At 44.2% G+C, this 18,921-nt stretch overlaps 1 protein-coding gene across 1 annotated transcript in view; it reads right to left on the bottom strand.

The window, feature by feature from the left end:
- SENP3 (SUMO specific peptidase 3) overlaps positions 1–18,921 on the bottom strand; it is a 50,100-nt gene that overhangs the window by 8,644 nt on the left and 22,535 nt on the right. Inside the window, exons 4-7 of the mRNA XM_075847408.1 lie at positions 6,112–6,223; positions 5,801–5,948; positions 5,658–5,705; positions 2,325–2,402 (exon numbers count right to left, since the gene is read on the bottom strand). Coding sequence (XP_075703523.1) covers positions 2,325–2,402; positions 5,658–5,705; positions 5,801–5,948; positions 6,112–6,223 — 386 coding nt within the window. The remainder of the gene's footprint in view (positions 1–2,324; positions 2,403–5,657; positions 5,706–5,800; positions 5,949–6,111; positions 6,224–18,921) is intronic.

The raw sequence follows: 18,921 nt of genomic DNA, 5'->3' as shown, positions 1-18,921 counted from the left end.
CACTGTTCCTGGATGCATCACCGCTCAAATGCTGCAGTCAATCGCAACCGCAGCAGTTGAGGTTTTGAAAAAAAGGGAGGCGGCCCCCTCCGACAGCTCATCGGTGCCCCTACAACGCGATCTGGGGGTACCGATGGTTGTCATGGCGGCCCAGGGGGTCTAATGAAGGCCCCAGGTCTGCCTTCACTCTGCCTCTGACACGGCTTAACAGCAGCCTGTAAAAATGACATTAGTATTGCAGTGTATTGAACCAGTGATCTAGTGATTGCTGGTTCAAGTCCCCTGGGGGGCCAATAAAATGTGTAAAAAAAAAAAAGTGTAATAAAGTTGTAAGTTAAAAAACAAAAAAAAACAAACGTAAATCGGTATCGCTGCATTCGTAAAAATCCTAAACTATTATAATATACCATTATTTAAAGAGGCGGTCACCAGATTATAAGTGTCCTGTCTTGTACATGATGTGATCGGCGCTGTAATGTAGGTAACAGTGGTCCTAGTAATAAAGAGGCTCTGTCACCACATTATAAGTGGCCTCTCTTGTACATGATGTGATCGGCGCTGTAATGTCGATTACAGCAGTGTTTTTTTATTTAGAAAAATGATCATTTTTGACGGAGTTGTGACCTATATTAGCTTTATGCGAATGACTTTCTCAATGGACAACTGGGCGTGTTTTACTTTTTGGCCAAGTGGGTGTTGTGGAGAGAAGTGTATGACGCTGACCAATCAGTGTCATACACTTCTGCCCATTCATTTACACAGCACATAGTGATCTTACTAGATCACTATGTGCAGCCACATAAACGTTACTGAAGTGTCCTGACAGTGAATAGACATCACCTCTAGCCAGAACACGGTGTCGATTCACAATCCTGACACTTCGCTAACGTTTGTGTGCGATTACAGCAAGGCAAGCGTAATCTCGCGAGATTACACTGTAAACGGTCATTTAAAACGAGATTACGCTTGCCTTGCTGTAAATCTCACACAAACGTTAGGGAAGTGTCAGGATTGTGAATAGACACCGTGTCCTGGCTGGAGGTGATGTCTATTCATTGTCAGGACACTTCAGTAACGTTAATGTGTGTTTGTGTGGCTGCACATAGTGATCTAGTAAGATCACTATGTGCAGTGTAAATGAATGGGGAGAAGTGTATGACGCTGATTGGTCGCTGATTGGTCAGCGTCATACACTCCTCTCCACAACGCCCACTTGACCAAAAAGTAAAACACGCCCAGTTGTCCATTGAGAAACTCATTAGCATAAAGCTAAAATAGGTCATAAATCCATCAAAAATTATCGTTTTTCTAAATAAAAAAACACTGCTGTAATCTACATTACAGCGCCGATCACATCATGTACAAGATAGGCCACTTATAATCTGGTGACCGCCTGTTTTAGGTAGTAAAATATAAAAAAAAAAAAAAAAAACTTCTATAAATTAATGACCGTAATCGTATTGAGCCGCAGAATAAACTGAACGTGTCGTTTTTACCGCACTGTGAAAGCCGTAAAAATGGAAAACAAAAAACTATGTAGGAATCGCAGGTTTTTTTTTCTAATTTCAGCCCAAAAATAATTTTTTTTCAGTTTCCCAGTACATTATGTGGTACTTTAAATGGTGCCATTAGAAACCGCAAACAATAAGCCCTCACACCGCTCTAAGGACAGAAGAAAAAAAAAAAGTTACGGCTCTTAGGAGGAGAGTGAAAAATGAAAAATAAAAAAATGTCTCAGTCCTTAAAGGCAGCAAGAGGGCATTTTTTAATGGTACCTTTTTGGGGTGCATCACTTTTTACGCCATTTTTTTGTGGCAGATGAGGTGACCAATCAACAACGATTCTGTAGTTGTTTTTTTTAAGTAACGATTTCTTGTAATAGTTCAGACTTTTACGGACGCGGCGATAGCAATTATTTAAATGTTTTAGGGGGAAAATGGGAAAAGGGTTATTTTTAACTTTTAATATTTTTTTTTTTCGTACAACTTTAACTGATTTTTTTTACATTTTTTTGTTAGTCCCCCTAGGGGACTCGAACCAGCGATCGTTGGTAGGTTTGCACTATTTACAGAGGGCAGCCCTCGGTCATCTCTGGCAGTACCATAGTGAATGAATGGATCAGCAGTGCTGCCGCTCCATTAATGCGGAGGAACGGGTCCCCCCTGTTCTCTGGATCAGTTGGGGGGGGGTCCTAGTGGTCAGACCCCACCGATCGTCATGCGATCACTTATCCTGTGGTTAGGAGATGACGTTTAATCTTGGGACAACCCCTGTAACGTTAGATATGACCCGCGTAGGTGCAGGCCGCAGACACGGATACTCACATTTTTCGTCCACCTCTTGACTCCTTCATATCCTTTTGTTCTCAGTTTGTCATAAAAAAAACTGTTGAAGAAATGAACCTGTAAGAAAAAAAAGAAAAGAAGAAAATGACACGGACCATACAGCGGGACAGATACCAGTCACCGGGTCACTTCCACCATCACATAACTCTTAATGCCCCTTCGGTCTCGGATCTACCGAATCTAGTATACAGGTAGTCCGAACTGGGCGCACGATGCGGGAAACGTCACCTGCTGGTGGGGCACTGTAATCTGTGGGGCAGGGTACTAAAGGAGCACACGTGTAAGGGCACCGTGATGGTTGAGGCATTACAGGAGTGCTGAAACGACCTGTGGTTGCACAAACTATGGTGGGGTGGGGGGGGGGGGTATAAGATCTGTACTAAAAAAAAAAAAAAATAGATGCAAGCAGAACCGAGTGACGACAAGGTCCTCGAACCTAACAGTCCCACCTACTACCGGTGGAGTGGAGACGTCGCAGCAACGGGTGGACGAGGAACAATTTTATTGTATTTTGGAGTAAAGGCGTTCAATTTTCTTGCGAATGTCATTGGGGGGGGGGGGGACGACGACACACACACACACACACACACACACACAGAACCATAGGTATAGCCCCTGACCCTGGGCAAGCCATACCCTGCTCTACCCCTCGGACACGGACTCATCAGTTTTCCGCCTAGTGTCTGTAAGAGGCGGACATGACCAGATTCTCATGTCTGCCGTACACTTAATGGTTTTATTTATTCCCCCCTTTAGGTTAGTAGTGGATTGTCAGTCCGGACGACAGCCTAGTGAGACCCCCGCTGAGGGTGCGAGGAAACCAGGCAGCCCCCTGTACTGTGCGTCCTCTACGGTCAGTCCCCTAACCCCACTTTTTCTTTTTTTTTCTGTACCACAGCTGCCACGCGGTACCCCCCCCCCTCACTATCAGAGGTCACACCGCGTGCACCAGAAGACAACAGAGGGAGAGCATGAAAGCCTCAGGTTTTCCCATGCCATGGCAGGTTTGAGGACCTCCTCTCTAGGGAACGGTGAGCCCGATAGGCGTTTGCTCGTCTCCAGGAGGACAGATCTGCTCTTCCCTTTCAGGAAGGACCTGGTTTCCGAGTGGACTGCATCTCCTCCAGTGGATCCATCAGTGTCTAGGCTGAATAAGCGCACCACCTTTCCGGTCAGACGCGGCATCTCTGAAGTTTCTCTTGGGTAGGGATTTGGCTAGAGAATCCAATCTGCCTTTGTGGCGGTAGATTCTGCCCCGCGCCAAGCATTCGCCTCCTCCTGGGTCAGTAAAGCTTGTTCCACCTGGGCTATACAGCTTCACCAGGGCATTACAGAGGGAGCTCTTGAAGAAGACCGGACCGATCTAGTTTCCCCAGCTTATCCATGCCGTCAAGTTCTTATACGAAGCCTCCCGTGCTAGAGCGAATACGAACTGTGGCAGTAGACCGTTCCGTCCGGCTCAAATCCTGGGTGGCAGACGGTGCGTCTAAGGCGGCTCTCACCAGTCTTTCCTCTGCTATGGACAGACTCTGGTGACTGTATTGAGGACGACGCTATCCGCTTTTGCCAATTTTACAATAGGCCTCTCCAGAGGGCAATGCTCGGACAAATCCCAGGATTCCCTGGACAAGTCTATCATCCTGCCCCCTCGGGTCCGCCAGCAGTTGATCTAGTGGGGGACCTCCGCTGCCATCTCCCACGGCTGGTCCTTCCTCCCTCTCCAGTGGCTGGTCGTATCGATGGATGCTAGCCTCTCCAGCTTTGGCGTTTGGCCCTCTCATGGTTCAGGGCATATGGTCTGACATGGAGGGCCATTTTCCCGGCTCTCTGCCATTGGACACCTCTTCTCCATGGTCATCCGGATTGACTCCAGACAGAAATCTCCACGGCGTTCGCCACTCTGAACTTTCAAGAAAGCACCGGGGGCAGAGCAGTTATGCAGGAGTCCTCCCGGATACTCCACTGGGTGGAGATCCACGTGCAGTGCGTAGAACACTGGGCTGCAGACTTCCTCCGCCGGGAGAAGCTGGATGAGGAGAAACGGTCGCTTCATCCAGAGATTTTTCTCCAGATATAGAGCATTCTAGTTGTCTCCCGCTTCACGTCTCCATCACCGGTTTCCGCATACGGGACCACGGCTCGGACCACAAGCGCTCTCGCCCTGGTAAACTCCTTAGGTAGGATTCTCTTTTCTACATCTCATCCCTCCTCTTCAGCCCAGAGCTATCAAACGGTCAATGGCGGAGGGCATTCCAGCCATCGTGGTTGCCCCAGACTGGCCTCTACAGGTGTGGTACGCCGACTTCGCCAATCGACTCGCGGACGCCCCCATGGAGCTTTCCGCAGCGACACAACCTCCTTTCCCAAGGCCCACTGTTCCACCCAAACGTTACCTAAGCATCGTTTTACGGAGCGGCTGACGAAGCCGCGGTTCTGAGGTCCCAAGTCCAACGTTAAAGGCCAGGAAGCCTCAGCCGGCAACGATGTATTTACCGCATGTCGATGGCCTATTCCTGTTGTTGTGAGGAACAGGTTTTTTCTTAAATGGATTTCTGTCTTTCCTGCAGTCCGGTCTGGATCACGGCCTGGCTTCCTTAAAGCGACCTGTCCTCTTTTTAGCGAGCGCTGGCCTTTTATTCCTAGGTGAAGACCTCCTTGCAGGGTGGCTCATGCCGTTACTAATATTTTCGGCTTTCCGGTTAACCCTGGGATCTTAACTTGGTTGCATGTTGTGTTTTTGTTTGTATTGGGACCGCTTATAGGACGTCCCATGGTGTCCCCAAAGATATTAAATGAGAAAATATAATTTTTGTACTCTCCATAAATCCCTTTTCTAATTTAATTCAATGGGGGGGGGGGGGGGGGCACCGATCTCCCCCTCCCGTTTCGTCCCGGTACTTCTCCTATCGCTCTTTTACAGAAAAGAAGAGCGGAGCGTCGGTGGGGAGGGTACGGCCTGCGACAACACTCTGTCCTACCTAGTGTCTCCTCCTAGTGGTACGGGACTATACTCATGGTGCGGCGTTCCGCAATCAATTTAACGAGAAAGGGATTTTATGAGGGGAACAAATATCCAATAGAAACCAGCGAATCCCATCTTCATACCCACAATTTCCCCTTATGGTGGTTCATTGAGGGCTTAAAAATTTTGTAGAGATTTATCCAGGCCTGAAGGTCTCCAGTGAATTCAGAGGTCACAGCCCCAACATCTACCGATGACCCTACCCCACAACCAACTACCTGCCAATATGGTTCAAGGTGCAAACGAGGCGAGAAACCGAGGGAAGAGCAAAGTGACAACACAACACTAACCTTCTCTGGCACCGCGTCCATCACTAGGTCTCCATACATGTTCATCACCTGAAAAAGAAAACATAGGTCATGTCTGCTCCATATGTTCTACACTACACCTCCATCCTGTATCTCCACTACTCCTGAACGCGGAGGTGAGGTACCTGATCGTTGAGCCAGTTCTGGCCGTACAGTGTGCCCAGGTCGTCCATGCTGAGCACGTGCCTCTTGTAGGTGACCCGGAAGCTGCGCACCATGCTGTTCCCGGGTTGGCGCTGGTAGGACTGGATGACGTGCTGCACGACCGCCCTCCTGCGGAACATGAACAGTTACCGTGACGTACGGAACGCGTACGAGGTCCAGCCGAAGGTTGGGACGTCCCGATGAGTAACACTCCCATCATCTCCGTGTGGATGCAGACACTAGGACCCTACAGCGGACTATACTCCCGTCTGGATGTCTGCACTACACGTACCTGGAGGGGGTGGAGAACGACTGCTGGAAAACGTCTTCAAGCTTGTCCAACACCTCCACCGTCCCCAGCGGAATCAGGCTGCCATATGTCTGGAGGAACTGGTCCAGGATACCTGAGAGAGAGAGAGAGACCGCAGCATCACACGCTGCAGCAGCGGCACCATGTACAGACCCAGCACTGCTACACTGGCATGCCCATAATACAGAAAGTCTGGTTATCATGTGACATGATCTTCCTAATCTTATCTGCCCTTATACAATAATGCACCAACATACACCAAGAATCGGCTTCGCACGAAGGGATTATTTGGCCCTTGGCGCCATCTAATGCACATACACCCATGGGAGGCCTGGGAGCAACTACCCACGATTGCGTTGCGTCCCTCTGCAAAACCACTTAGGTGTCACGATCACCGTTGACTGAAGCATCGAAGGGCTATAGTGCCGTGACCTCATTACTTTATCCTATACTGATGCTCAGTGACTCCACCAGCAGAATAGTGAGTGCATCTCTGGAGTATAATACAGGATATAACTCAGGATCGGTACAGGATAAGTAATGTAATGTATGTACACAGTGACTCCACCAGCAGAATAGGGAGTGCAGCTCTGGAGTATAATACAGGATGTAACTCAGGATCAGTACAGGATTAGTAATGTAATGTATGTACACAGTGACTCCACCAGCAGAATAGTGAGTGCAGCTCTGGAGTATAATACAGGATGTAACTCAGGATCAGTACAGGATAAGTAATGTATGTACACAGTGACTCCACCAGCAGAATAGTGAGTGCAGCTCTGGAGTATAATACAGGATATAACTCAGGATCAGTACAGGATAAGTAATGTAATGTATGTACACAGTGACTCCACCAGCAGAATAGTGGGTGCAGCTCTGGAGTATAATACAGGATGTAACTCAGGATCTGTACAGGATAAGTAATGTATATACACAGTGACTCCACCAGCAGAATCGTGAGTGCAGCTCCGGAGTATAATACAGGATATAACTCAGGATCAGTACAGGATAAGTAATGTAATGTATGTACACAGTGACTCCACCAGCAGAATAGTGAGTGCAGCTCTGGAGTATAATACAGGATATAACTCAGGATTAGTAATGTAATGTATGTACACAGTGACTCCACCAGCAGAATCGTGAGTGCAGCTCCGGAGTATAATACAGGATATATAACTCAGGATCAGTACAGGATAAGTAAAGTAATGTAATGTATGTACACAGTGACTCCACCAGCAGAATAGTGAGTGCAGCTCTGGAGTATAATACAGGATCTAACTCAGGATCAGTACAGGATAAGTAATGTATGTACGCAGTGACCCCACCAGCAGAATAGTGAGTGCAGCTCTGGAGTATAATACAGGATGTAACTCAGGATCAGTACAGGATAAGTAATGTATGTACGCAGTGACCCCACCAGCAGAATAGTGAGTGCAGCTCTGGAGTATAATACAGGACGTAACTCAGGATCAGTACAGGATAAGTAATGTATGTACGCAGTGACCCCACCAGCAGAATAGTGAGTGCAGCTCTGGAGTATAATACAGGATGTAACTCAGGATCAGTACAGGATAAGTAATGTATGTACGCAGTGACCCCACCAGCAGAATAGTGAGTGCAGCTCTGGAGTATAATACAGGATATAACTCAGGATCTGTACAGGATAAGTAATGTATGTACACAGTGACTCCACCAGCAGAATAGTGAGTGCAGCTCTGGAGTATAATACAGGATGTAACTCAGGATCAGTAATGTAATGTATGTACACAGTGACTCCACCAGCAGAATAGTGAGTGCAGCTCTGGAGTATAATACAGGATATAACTCAGGATCAGTACAGGATAAGTAATGTATATACACAGTGACTCCACCAGCAGAATAGTGAGTGCAGCTCTGGAGTATAATACAGGATATAACTCAGGATCTGTACAGGATAAGTAATGTAATGTATGTACACAGTGACTCCACCAGCAGAATAGTGAGTGCAGCTCTGGAGTATAATACAGGATGTAACTCAGGATCAGTACAGGATAAGTAATGTATGTACACAGTGACTCCACCAGCAGAATAGTGAGTGCAGCTCTGGAGTATAATACAGGATATAACTCAGGATCAGTACAGGATAAGTAATGTATATACACAGTAACTCCACCAGCAGAATAGTGAGTACAGCTCTGCAGTATAATACAGGATGTAACTCAGTATCAGTACAGGATAAGTAATGTATGTACACAGTGACTGCACCAGCAGAATAGTGAGTGCAGCTCTGGAGTATAATACAGGATGTAACTCAGGATCAGTACAGGATAAGTAATGTAATGTATGTACACAGTGACTCCACCAGCAGAATAGTGAGTGCAGCTCTGGAGTATAATACAGGATATAACTCAGGATCAGTAATGTAATGTATGTACACAGTGACTCCACCAGCAGAATAGTGAGTGCAGCTCTGGGGTATAATACAGGATATAACTCAGGATCAGTACAGGATAAGTAATGTAATGTATGTACACAGTGACTCCACCAGCAGAATAGCGAGTGCAGCTCTGGAGTATAATACAGGATATAACTCAGGATCAGTACAGGATAATTAATGTAATGTAATGTATGTACACAGTGACTCCACCAGCAGAATAGTGAGTGCAGCTCTGGAGTATAATACAGGATATAACTCAGGATCAGTACAGGATAAGTAATGTAATGTATGTACACAGTGACTCCACCAGCAGAATCGTGAGTGCAGCTCCGGAGTAGAATACAGGATATAACTCAGGATCAGTACAGGATAAGTAATGTAATGTATGTACACAGTGACTCCACCAGCAGAATAGTGGGTGCAGCTCTGGAGTATAATACAGGATGTAACTCAGGATCTGTACAGGATAAGTAATGTATATACACAGTGACTCCACCAGCAGAATAGTGAGTGCAGCTCTGGAGTATAATACAGGATGTAACTCAGGATCAGTACAGGATAAGTAATGTAATGTATGTACACAGTGACTCCACCAGCAGAATAGTGAGTGCAGCTCTGGAGTATAATACAGGATGTAACTCAGGATCTGTACAGGATAAGTAATGTATATACACAGTGACTCCACCAGCAGAATAGTGAGTGCAGCTCTGGAGTATAATACAGGATGTAACTCAGGATCAGTACAGGATAAGTAATGTAATGTATGTACACAGTGACTCCACCAGCAGAATAGTGAGTGCAGCTCCGGAGTATAATACAGGATATAACTCAGGATCAGTAATGTAATGTATGTACACAGTGACTCCACCAGCAGAATAGGGAGTGCAGCTCTGGAGTATAATACAGGATATAACTCAGGATCAGTACAGGATAAGTAATGTAATGTATGTACACAGTGACTCCACCAGCAGAATCGTGAGTGCAGCTCCGGAGTATAATACAGGATATATAACTCAGGATCAGTACAGGATAAGTAAAGTAATGTAATGTATGTACACAGTGACTCCACCAGCAGAATAGTGAGTGCAGCTCTGGAGTATAATACAGGAAATAACTCAGGATCAGTACAGGATAAGTAATGTAATGAATGTACACAGTGACTGCACCAGCAGAATAGTGAGTGCAGCTCTGGAGTATAATACAGGATCTAACTCAGGATCATTACAGGATAAGTAATGTATGTACGCAGTGACCCCACCAGCAGAATAGTGAGTGCAGCTCTGGAGTATAATACAGGATCTAACTCAGGATCAGTACAGGATAAGTAATGTAATGTATGTACACAGTGACTCCACCAGCAGAATAGTGGGTGCAGCTCTGGAGTATAATACAGGATGTAACTCAGGATCAGTACAGGATAAGTAATGTATGTACACAGTGACTCCACCAGCAGAATAGTGAGTGCAGCTCTGGAGTATAATACAGGATATAACTCAGGATCTGTACAGGATAAGTAATGTAATGTATGTACACAGTGACTCCACCAGCAGAATAGTGAGTGCAGCTCTGGAGTATAATACAGGATGTAACTCAGGATCAGTAATGTAATGTATGTACACAGTGACTCCACCAGCAGAATAGTGAGTGCAGCTCTGGAGTATAATACAGGATGTAACTCAGGATCAGTACAGGATAAGTAATGTATGTACGCAGTGACCCCACCAGCAGAATAGTGAGTGCAGCTCTGGAGTATAATACAGGATGTAACTCAGGATCAGTACAGGACAAGTAATGTATGTACGCAGTGACCCCACCAGCAGAATAGTGAGTGCAGCTCTGGAGTATAATACAGGATGTAACTCAGGATCAGTACAGGATAAGTAATGTATGTACGCAGTGACCCCACCAGCAGAATAGTGAGTGCAGCTCTGGAGCATAATACAGGATGTAACTCAGGATCAGTACAGGATAAGTAATGTAATGTATGTACACAGTGACCCCACCAGCAGAATAGTGAGTGCAGCTCTGGAGTATAATACAGGATATAACTCAGGATCAGTACAGGATAAGTAATGTAATGTATGTACACAGTGACTCCACCAGCAGAATAGTGAGTGCAGCTCTGGAGTATAATACAGGATGTAACTCAGGATCAGTACAGGATAAGTAATGTATGTACGCAGTGACCCCACCAGCAGAATAGTGAGTGCAGCTCTGGAGTATAATACAGGATGTAACTCAGGATCAGTACAGGATAAGTAATGTAATGTATGTACACAGTGACTCCACCAGCAGAATAGTGAGTGCAGCTCTGGAGTATAATACAGGATGTAACTCAGGATCAGTACAGGATAAGTAATGTATGTACACAGTGACTCCACCAGCAGAATAGTGAGTGCAGCTCTGGAGTATAATACAGGATGTAACTCAGGATCAGTAATGTAATGTATGTACACAGTGACTCCACCAGCAGAATAGTGGGTGCAGCTCTGGAGTATAATACAGGATGTAACTCAGGATCAGTACAGGATAAGTAATGTATATACACAGTAACTCCACCAGCAGAATAGGGAGTACAGCTCTGCAGTATAATACAGGATGTAACTCAGTATCAGTACAGGATAAGTAATGTATGTACACAGTGACTGCACCAGCAGAATAGTGAGTGCAGCTCTGGAGTATAATACAGGATGTAACTCAGGATCAGTGCAGGATAAGTAATGTAATGTATGTGCACAGTGACTCCACCAGCAGAATAGTGAGTGCAGCTCTGGAGCATAATACAGGATGTAACTCAGGATCAGTACAGGATAAGTAATGTAATGTATGTACACAGTGACCCCACCAGCAGAATAGTGAGTGCAGCTCTGGAGTATAATACAGGATATAACTCAGGATCAGTACAGGATAAGTAATGTATGTACACAGTGACTCCACCAGCAGAATAATGAGTGCAGCTCTGGAGTATAATACAGGATGTAACTCAGGATCAGTACAGGATAAGTAATGTATGTACGCAGTGACCCCACCAGCAGAATAGTGAGTGCAGCTCTGGAGTATAATACAGGATGTAACTCAGGATCAGTACAGGATAAGTAATGTAATGTATGTACACATTGACTCCACCAGCAGAATAGTGAGTGCAGCTCTGGAGTATAATACAGGATGTAACTCAGGATCAGTACAGGATAAGTAATGTATGTACACAGTGACTCCACCAGCAGAATAGTGAGTGCAGCTCTGGAGTATAATACAGGATATAACTCAGGATCTGTACAGGATAAGTAATGTATGTACACAGTGACTCCACCAGCAGAATAGTGAGTGCAGCTCTGGAGTATAATACAGGATGTAACTCAGGATCAGTAATGTAATGTATGTACACAGTGACTCCACCAGCAGAATAGTGAGTGCAGCTCTGGAGTATAATACAGGATATAACTCAGGATCAGTACAGGATAAGTAATGTATATACACAGTGACTCCACCAGCAGAATAGTGAGTGCAGCTCTGGAGTATAATACAGGATATAACTCAGGATCTGTACAGGATAAGTAATGTAATGTATGTACACAGTGACTCCACCAGCAGAATAGTGAGTGCAGCTCTGGAGTATAATACAGGATGTAACTCAGGATCAGTACAGGATAAGTAATGTATGTACACAGTGACTCCACCAGCAGAATAGTGAGTGCAGCTCTGGAGTATAATACAGGATATAACTCAGGATCAGTACAGGATAAGTAATGTATATACACAGTAACTCCACCAGCAGAATAGTGAGTACAGCTCTGCAGTATAATACAGGATGTAACTCAGTATCAGTACAGGATAAGTAATGTATGTACACAGTGACTGCACCAGCAGAATAGTGAGTGCAGCTCTGGAGTATAATACAGGATGTAACTCAGGATCAGTACAGGATAAGTAATGTAATGTATGTACACAGTGACTCCACCAGCAGAATAGTGAGTGCAGCTCTGGAGTATAATACAGGATATAACTCAGGATCAGTAATGTAATGTATGTACACAGTGACTCCACCAGCAGAATAGTGAGTGCAGCTCTGGGGTATAATACAGGATATAACTCAGGATCAGTACAGGATAAGTAATGTAATGTATGTACACAGTGACTCCACCAGCAGAATAGCGAGTGCAGCTCTGGAGTATAATACAGGATATAACTCAGGATCAGTACAGGATAATTAATGTAATGTAATGTATGTACACAGTGACTCCACCAGCAGAATAGTGAGTGCAGCTCTGGAGTATAATACAGGATATAACTCAGGATCAGTACAGGATAAGTAATGTAATGTATGTACACAGTGACTCCACCAGCAGAATCGTGAGTGCAGCTCCGGAGTAGAATACAGGATATAACTCAGGATCAGTACAGGATAAGTAATGTAATGTATGTACACAGTGACTCCACCAGCAGAATAGTGGGTGCAGCTCTGGAGTATAATACAGGATGTAACTCAGGATCTGTACAGGATAAGTAATGTATATACACAGTGACTCCACCAGCAGAATAGTGAGTGCAGCTCTGGAGTATAATACAGGATGTAACTCAGGATCAGTACAGGATAAGTAATGTAATGTATGTACACAGTGACTCCACCAGCAGAATAGTGAGTGCAGCTCTGGAGTATAATACAGGATGTAACTCAGGATCTGTACAGGATAAGTAATGTATATACACAGTGACTCCACCAGCAGAATAGTGAGTGCAGCTCTGGAGTATAATACAGGATGTAACTCAGGATCAGTACAGGATAAGTAATGTAATGTATGTACACAGTGACTCCACCAGCAGAATAGTGAGTGCAGCTCCGGAGTATAATACAGGATATAACTCAGGATCAGTAATGTAATGTATGTACACAGTGACTCCACCAGCAGAATAGGGAGTGCAGCTCTGGAGTATAATACAGGATATAACTCAGGATCAGTACAGGATAAGTAATGTAATGTATGTACACAGTGACTCCACCAGCAGAATCGTGAGTGCAGCTCCGGAGTATAATACAGGATATATAACTCAGGATCAGTACAGGATAAGTAAAGTAATGTAATGTATGTACACAGTGACTCCACCAGCAGAATAGTGAGTGCAGCTCTGGAGTATAATACAGGAAATAACTCAGGATCAGTACAGGATAAGTAATGTAATGAATGTACACAGTGACTGCACCAGCAGAATAGTGAGTGCAGCTCTGGAGTATAATACAGGATCTAACTCAGGATCATTACAGGATAAGTAATGTATGTACGCAGTGACCCCACCAGCAGAATAGTGAGTGCAGCTCTGGAGTATAATACAGGATCTAACTCAGGATCAGTACAGGATAAGTAATGTAATGTATGTACACAGTGACTCCACCAGCAGAATAGTGGGTGCAGCTCTGGAGTATAATACAGGATGTAACTCAGGATCAGTACAGGATAAGTAATGTATGTACACAGTGACTCCACCAGCAGAATAGTGAGTGCAGCTCTGGAGTATAATACAGGATATAACTCAGGATCTGTACAGGATAAGTAATGTAATGTATGTACACAGTGACTCCACCAGCAGAATAGTGAGTGCAGCTCTGGAGTATAATACAGGATGTAACTCAGGATCAGTAATGTAATGTATGTACACAGTGACTCCACCAGCAGAATAGTGAGTGCAGCTCTGGAGTATAATACAGGATGTAACTCAGGATCAGTACAGGATAAGTAATGTATGTACGCAGTGACCCCACCAGCAGAATAGTGAGTGCAGCTCTGGAGTATAATACAGGATGTAACTCAGGATCAGTACAGGACAAGTAATGTATGTACGCAGTGACCCCACCAGCAGAATAGTGAGTGCAGCTCTGGAGTATAATACAGGATGTAACTCAGGATCAGTACAGGATAAGTAATGTATGTACGCAGTGACCCCACCAGCAGAATAGTGAGTGCAGCTCTGGAGCATAATACAGGATGTAACTCAGGATCAGTACAGGATAAGTAATGTAATGTATGTACACAGTGACCCCACCAGCAGAATAGTGAGTGCAGCTCTGGAGTATAATACAGGATATAACTCAGGATCAGTACAGGATAAGTAATGTAATGTATGTACACAGTGACTCCACCAGCAGAATAGTGAGTGCAGCTCTGGAGTATAATACAGGATGTAACTCAGGATCAGTACAGGATAAGTAATGTATGTACGCAGTGACCCCACCAGCAGAATAGTGAGTGCAGCTCTGGAGTATAATACAGGATGTAACTCAGGATCAGTACAGGATAAGTAATGTAATGTATGTACACAGTGACTCCACCAGCAGAATAGTGAGTGCAGCTCTGGAGTATAATACAGGATGTAACTCAGGATCAGTACAGGATAAGTAATGTATGTACACAGTGACTCCACCAGCAGAATAGTGAGTGCAGCTCTGGAGTATAATACAGGATGTAACTCAGGATCAGTAATGTAATGTATGTACACAGTGACTCCACCAGCAGAATAGTGGGTGCAGCTCTGGAGTATAATACAGGATGTAACTCAGGATCAGTACAGGATAAGTAATGTATATACACAGTAACTCCACCAGCAGAATAGGGAGTACAGCTCTGCAGTATAATACAGGATGTAACTCAGTATCAGTACAGGATAAGTAATGTATGTACACAGTGACTGCACCAGCAGAATAGTGAGTGCAGCTCTGGAGTATAATACAGGATGTAACTCAGGATCAGTGCAGGATAAGTAATGTAATGTATGTGCACAGTGACTCCACCAGCAGAATAGTGAGTGCAGCTCTGGAGCATAATACAGGATGTAACTCAGGATCAGTACAGGATAAGTAATGTAATGTATGTACACAGTGACCCCACCAGCAGAATAGTGAGTGCAGCTCTGGAGTATAATACAGGATATAACTCAGGATCAGTACAGGATAAGTAATGTATGTACACAGTGACTCCACCAGCAGAATAATGAGTGCAGCTCTGGAGTATAATACAGGATGTAACTCAGGATCAGTACAGGATAAGTAATGTATGTACGCAGTGACCCCACCAGCAGAATAGTGAGTGCAGCTCTGGAGTATAATACAGGATGTAACTCAGGATCAGTACAGGATAAGTAATGTAATGTATGTACACATTGACTCCACCAGCAGAATAGTGAGTGCAGCTCTGGAGTATAATACAGGATGTAACTCAGGATCAGTACAGGATAAGTAATGTATGTACACAGTGACTCCACCAGCAGAATAGTGAGTGCAGCTCTGGAGTATAATACAGGATATAACTCAGGATCTGTACAGGATAAGTAATGTAATGTATGTACACAGTGACTCCACCAGCAGAATAGTGAGTGCAGCTCTGGAGTATAATACAGGATGTAACTCAGGATCAGTAATGTAATGTATGTACACAGTGACTCCACCAGCAGAATAGTGGGTGCAGCTCTGGAGTATAATACAGGATGTAACTCAGGATCAGTACAGGATAAGTAATGTATATACACAGTAACTCCACCAGCAGAATAGGGAGTACAGCTCTGCAGTATAATACAGGATGTAACTCAGTATCAGTACAGGATAAGTAATGTATGTACACAGTGACTCCACCAGCAGAATAGTGAGTGCAGCTCTGGGGTATAATACAGGATATAACTCAGGATTAGTACAGGATAAGTAATGTAATGTATGTACACAGTGACTCCACCAGCAGAATAGTGAGTGCAGCTCTGGTGTAGAATACAGGATGTAACTCAGGATCAGTACAGGATAATTAATGTAATGTAATGTATGTACACAGTGACTCCACAAGCAGAATAGTGAGTGCAGCTCTGGAGTATAATACAGGATGTAACTCAGCATCAGTACAGGATAATGTAATGTATGTACACAGTGACTCCACCAGCAGAATAGTGAGTGCAGCTCTGGAGTATAATACAGGATATAACTCAGGATCAGTACAGGATAAGTAATGTATGTACACAGTGACTCCACCAGCAGAATCGTGAGTGCAGCTCCGGAGTATAATACAGGATATAACTCAGGATCAGTACAGGATAAGTAATGTAATGTATGTACACAGTGACTCCACCAGAAGAATAGTGGGTGCAGCTCTGGAGTATAATACAGGATGTAACTCAGGATCTGTACAGGATAAGTAATGTATATACACAGTGACTCCACCAGCAGAATAGTGAGTGCAGCTCTGGAGTATAATACAGGATGTAACTCAGGATCAGTACAGGATAAGTAATGTAATGTATGTACACAGTGACTCCACCAGCAGAATAGTGAGTACAGCTCTGGAGTATAATACAGGATGTAACTCAGGATCAGTACAGGATCAGTAATGTAATGTATGTACACAGTGACTCCACCAGCAGAATAGTGAGTGCAGCTCTGGAGTATAATACAGGATGTAACTCAGGATCAGTACAGGATAAGTAATGTAATGTATGTACACAGTGACTCCACAAGCAGAATAGTGAGTGCGGCTCTGGAGTATAATACAGGATATAACTCAGGATCAGTAATGTAATGTATGTACACAGTGACTCCACCAGCAGAATAGGGAGTGCAGCTCTGGAGTATAATACAGGATCTAACTCAGGAGCAGTACAGGATAAGTAATATATGTACGCAGTGACCCCACCAGCAGAATAGTGAGTGCAGCTCTGGAGTATAATACAGGATCTAACTCAGGATCAGTACAGGATAAGTAATGTAATGTATGTACACAGTGACTCCACCAGCAGAATAGTGGGTGCAGCTCTGGAGTATAATACAGGATGTAACTCAGGATCAGTACAGGATAAGTAATGTATGTACACAGTGACTCCACCAGCAGAATAGTGAGTGCAGCTCTGGAGTAGAATACAGGATATAACTCAGGATCAGTACAGGATAAGTAATGTATATACACAGTAACTCCACCAGCAGAATAGTGAGTACAGCTCTGCAGTATAATACAGGACGTAACTCAGGATCTGTACAGGATAAGTAATGTAATGTATGTACACAGTGACTCCACCAGCAGAATAGTGAGTGCAGCTCTGGAGTATAATACAGGATGTAACTCAGGATCAGTAATGTAATGTATGTACACAGTGACTCCACCAGCAGAATAGTGAGTGCAGCTCTGGAGTATAATACAGGATATAACTCAGGATCAGTACAGGATAAGTAATGTAATGTATGTACACAGTGACTCCACCAGCAGAATCGTGAGTGCAGCTCCGGAGTATAATACAGGATATATAACTCAGGATCAGTACAGGATAAGTAAAGTAATGTAATGTATGTACACAGTGACTCCACCAGCAGAATAGTGAGTGCAGCTCTGGAGTATAATACAGGATCTAACTCAGGAGCAGTACAGGATAAGTAATATATGTACGCAGTGACCCCACCAGCAGAATAGTGAGTGCAGCTCTGGAGTATAATACAGGATCTAACTCAGGATCAGTACAGGATAAGTAATGTAATGTATGTACACAGTGACTCCACCAGCAGAATAGTGGGTGCAGCTCTGGAGTATAATACAGGATGTAACTCAGGATCAGTACAGGATAAGTAATGTATGTACACAGTGACTCCACCAGCAGAATAGTGAGTGCAGCTCTGGAGTATAATACAGGATATAACTCAGGATCAGTACAGGATAAGTAATGTATATACACAGTAACTCCACCAGCAGAATAGTGAGTACAGCTCTGCAGTATAATACAGGATGTAACTCAGGATCTGTACAGGATAAGTAATGTAATGTATGTACACAGTGACTCCACCAGCAGAATAGTGAGTGCAGCTCTGGAGTATAATACAGGATGTAACTCAGGATCAGTAATGTAATGTATGTACACAGTGACTCCACCAGCAGAATAGTGAGTGCAGCTCTGGAGTATAATACAGGATATAACTCAGGATCAGTACAGGATAAGTAATGTATATACACAGTAACTCCACCAGCAGAATAGTGAGTACAGCTCTGCTTTATAATACAGGATGTAACTCAGTATCAGTACAGGATAAGTAATGTATGTACACAGTGACTGCACCAGCAGAATAGTGAGTGCAGCTCTGGAGTATAATACAGGATGTAACTCAGGATCAGTGCAGGATAAGTAATGTAATGTATGTGCACAGTGACTCCACCAGCAGAATAGTGAGTGCAGCTCTGGAGTATAATACAGGATGTAACTCAGGATCAGTACAGTAATGTAATGTATGTACACAGTGACTCCACCAGCAGAATAGCGAGTGCAGCTCTGGGGTATAATACAGGATATAACTCAGGATTAGTACAGGATAAGTAATGTAATGTATGTACACAGTGACTCCACCAGAAGAATAGTGGGTGCAGCTCTGG

The sequence above is a fragment of the Rhinoderma darwinii genome (assembly GCF_050947455.1).
Source record: "Rhinoderma darwinii isolate aRhiDar2 chromosome 3 unlocalized genomic scaffold, aRhiDar2.hap1 SUPER_3_unloc_6, whole genome shotgun sequence".
NCBI lineage: Eukaryota > Metazoa > Chordata > Amphibia > Anura > Rhinodermatidae > Rhinoderma > Rhinoderma darwinii.
This window is presented reverse-complemented; position numbering and strand designations above follow the sequence as displayed.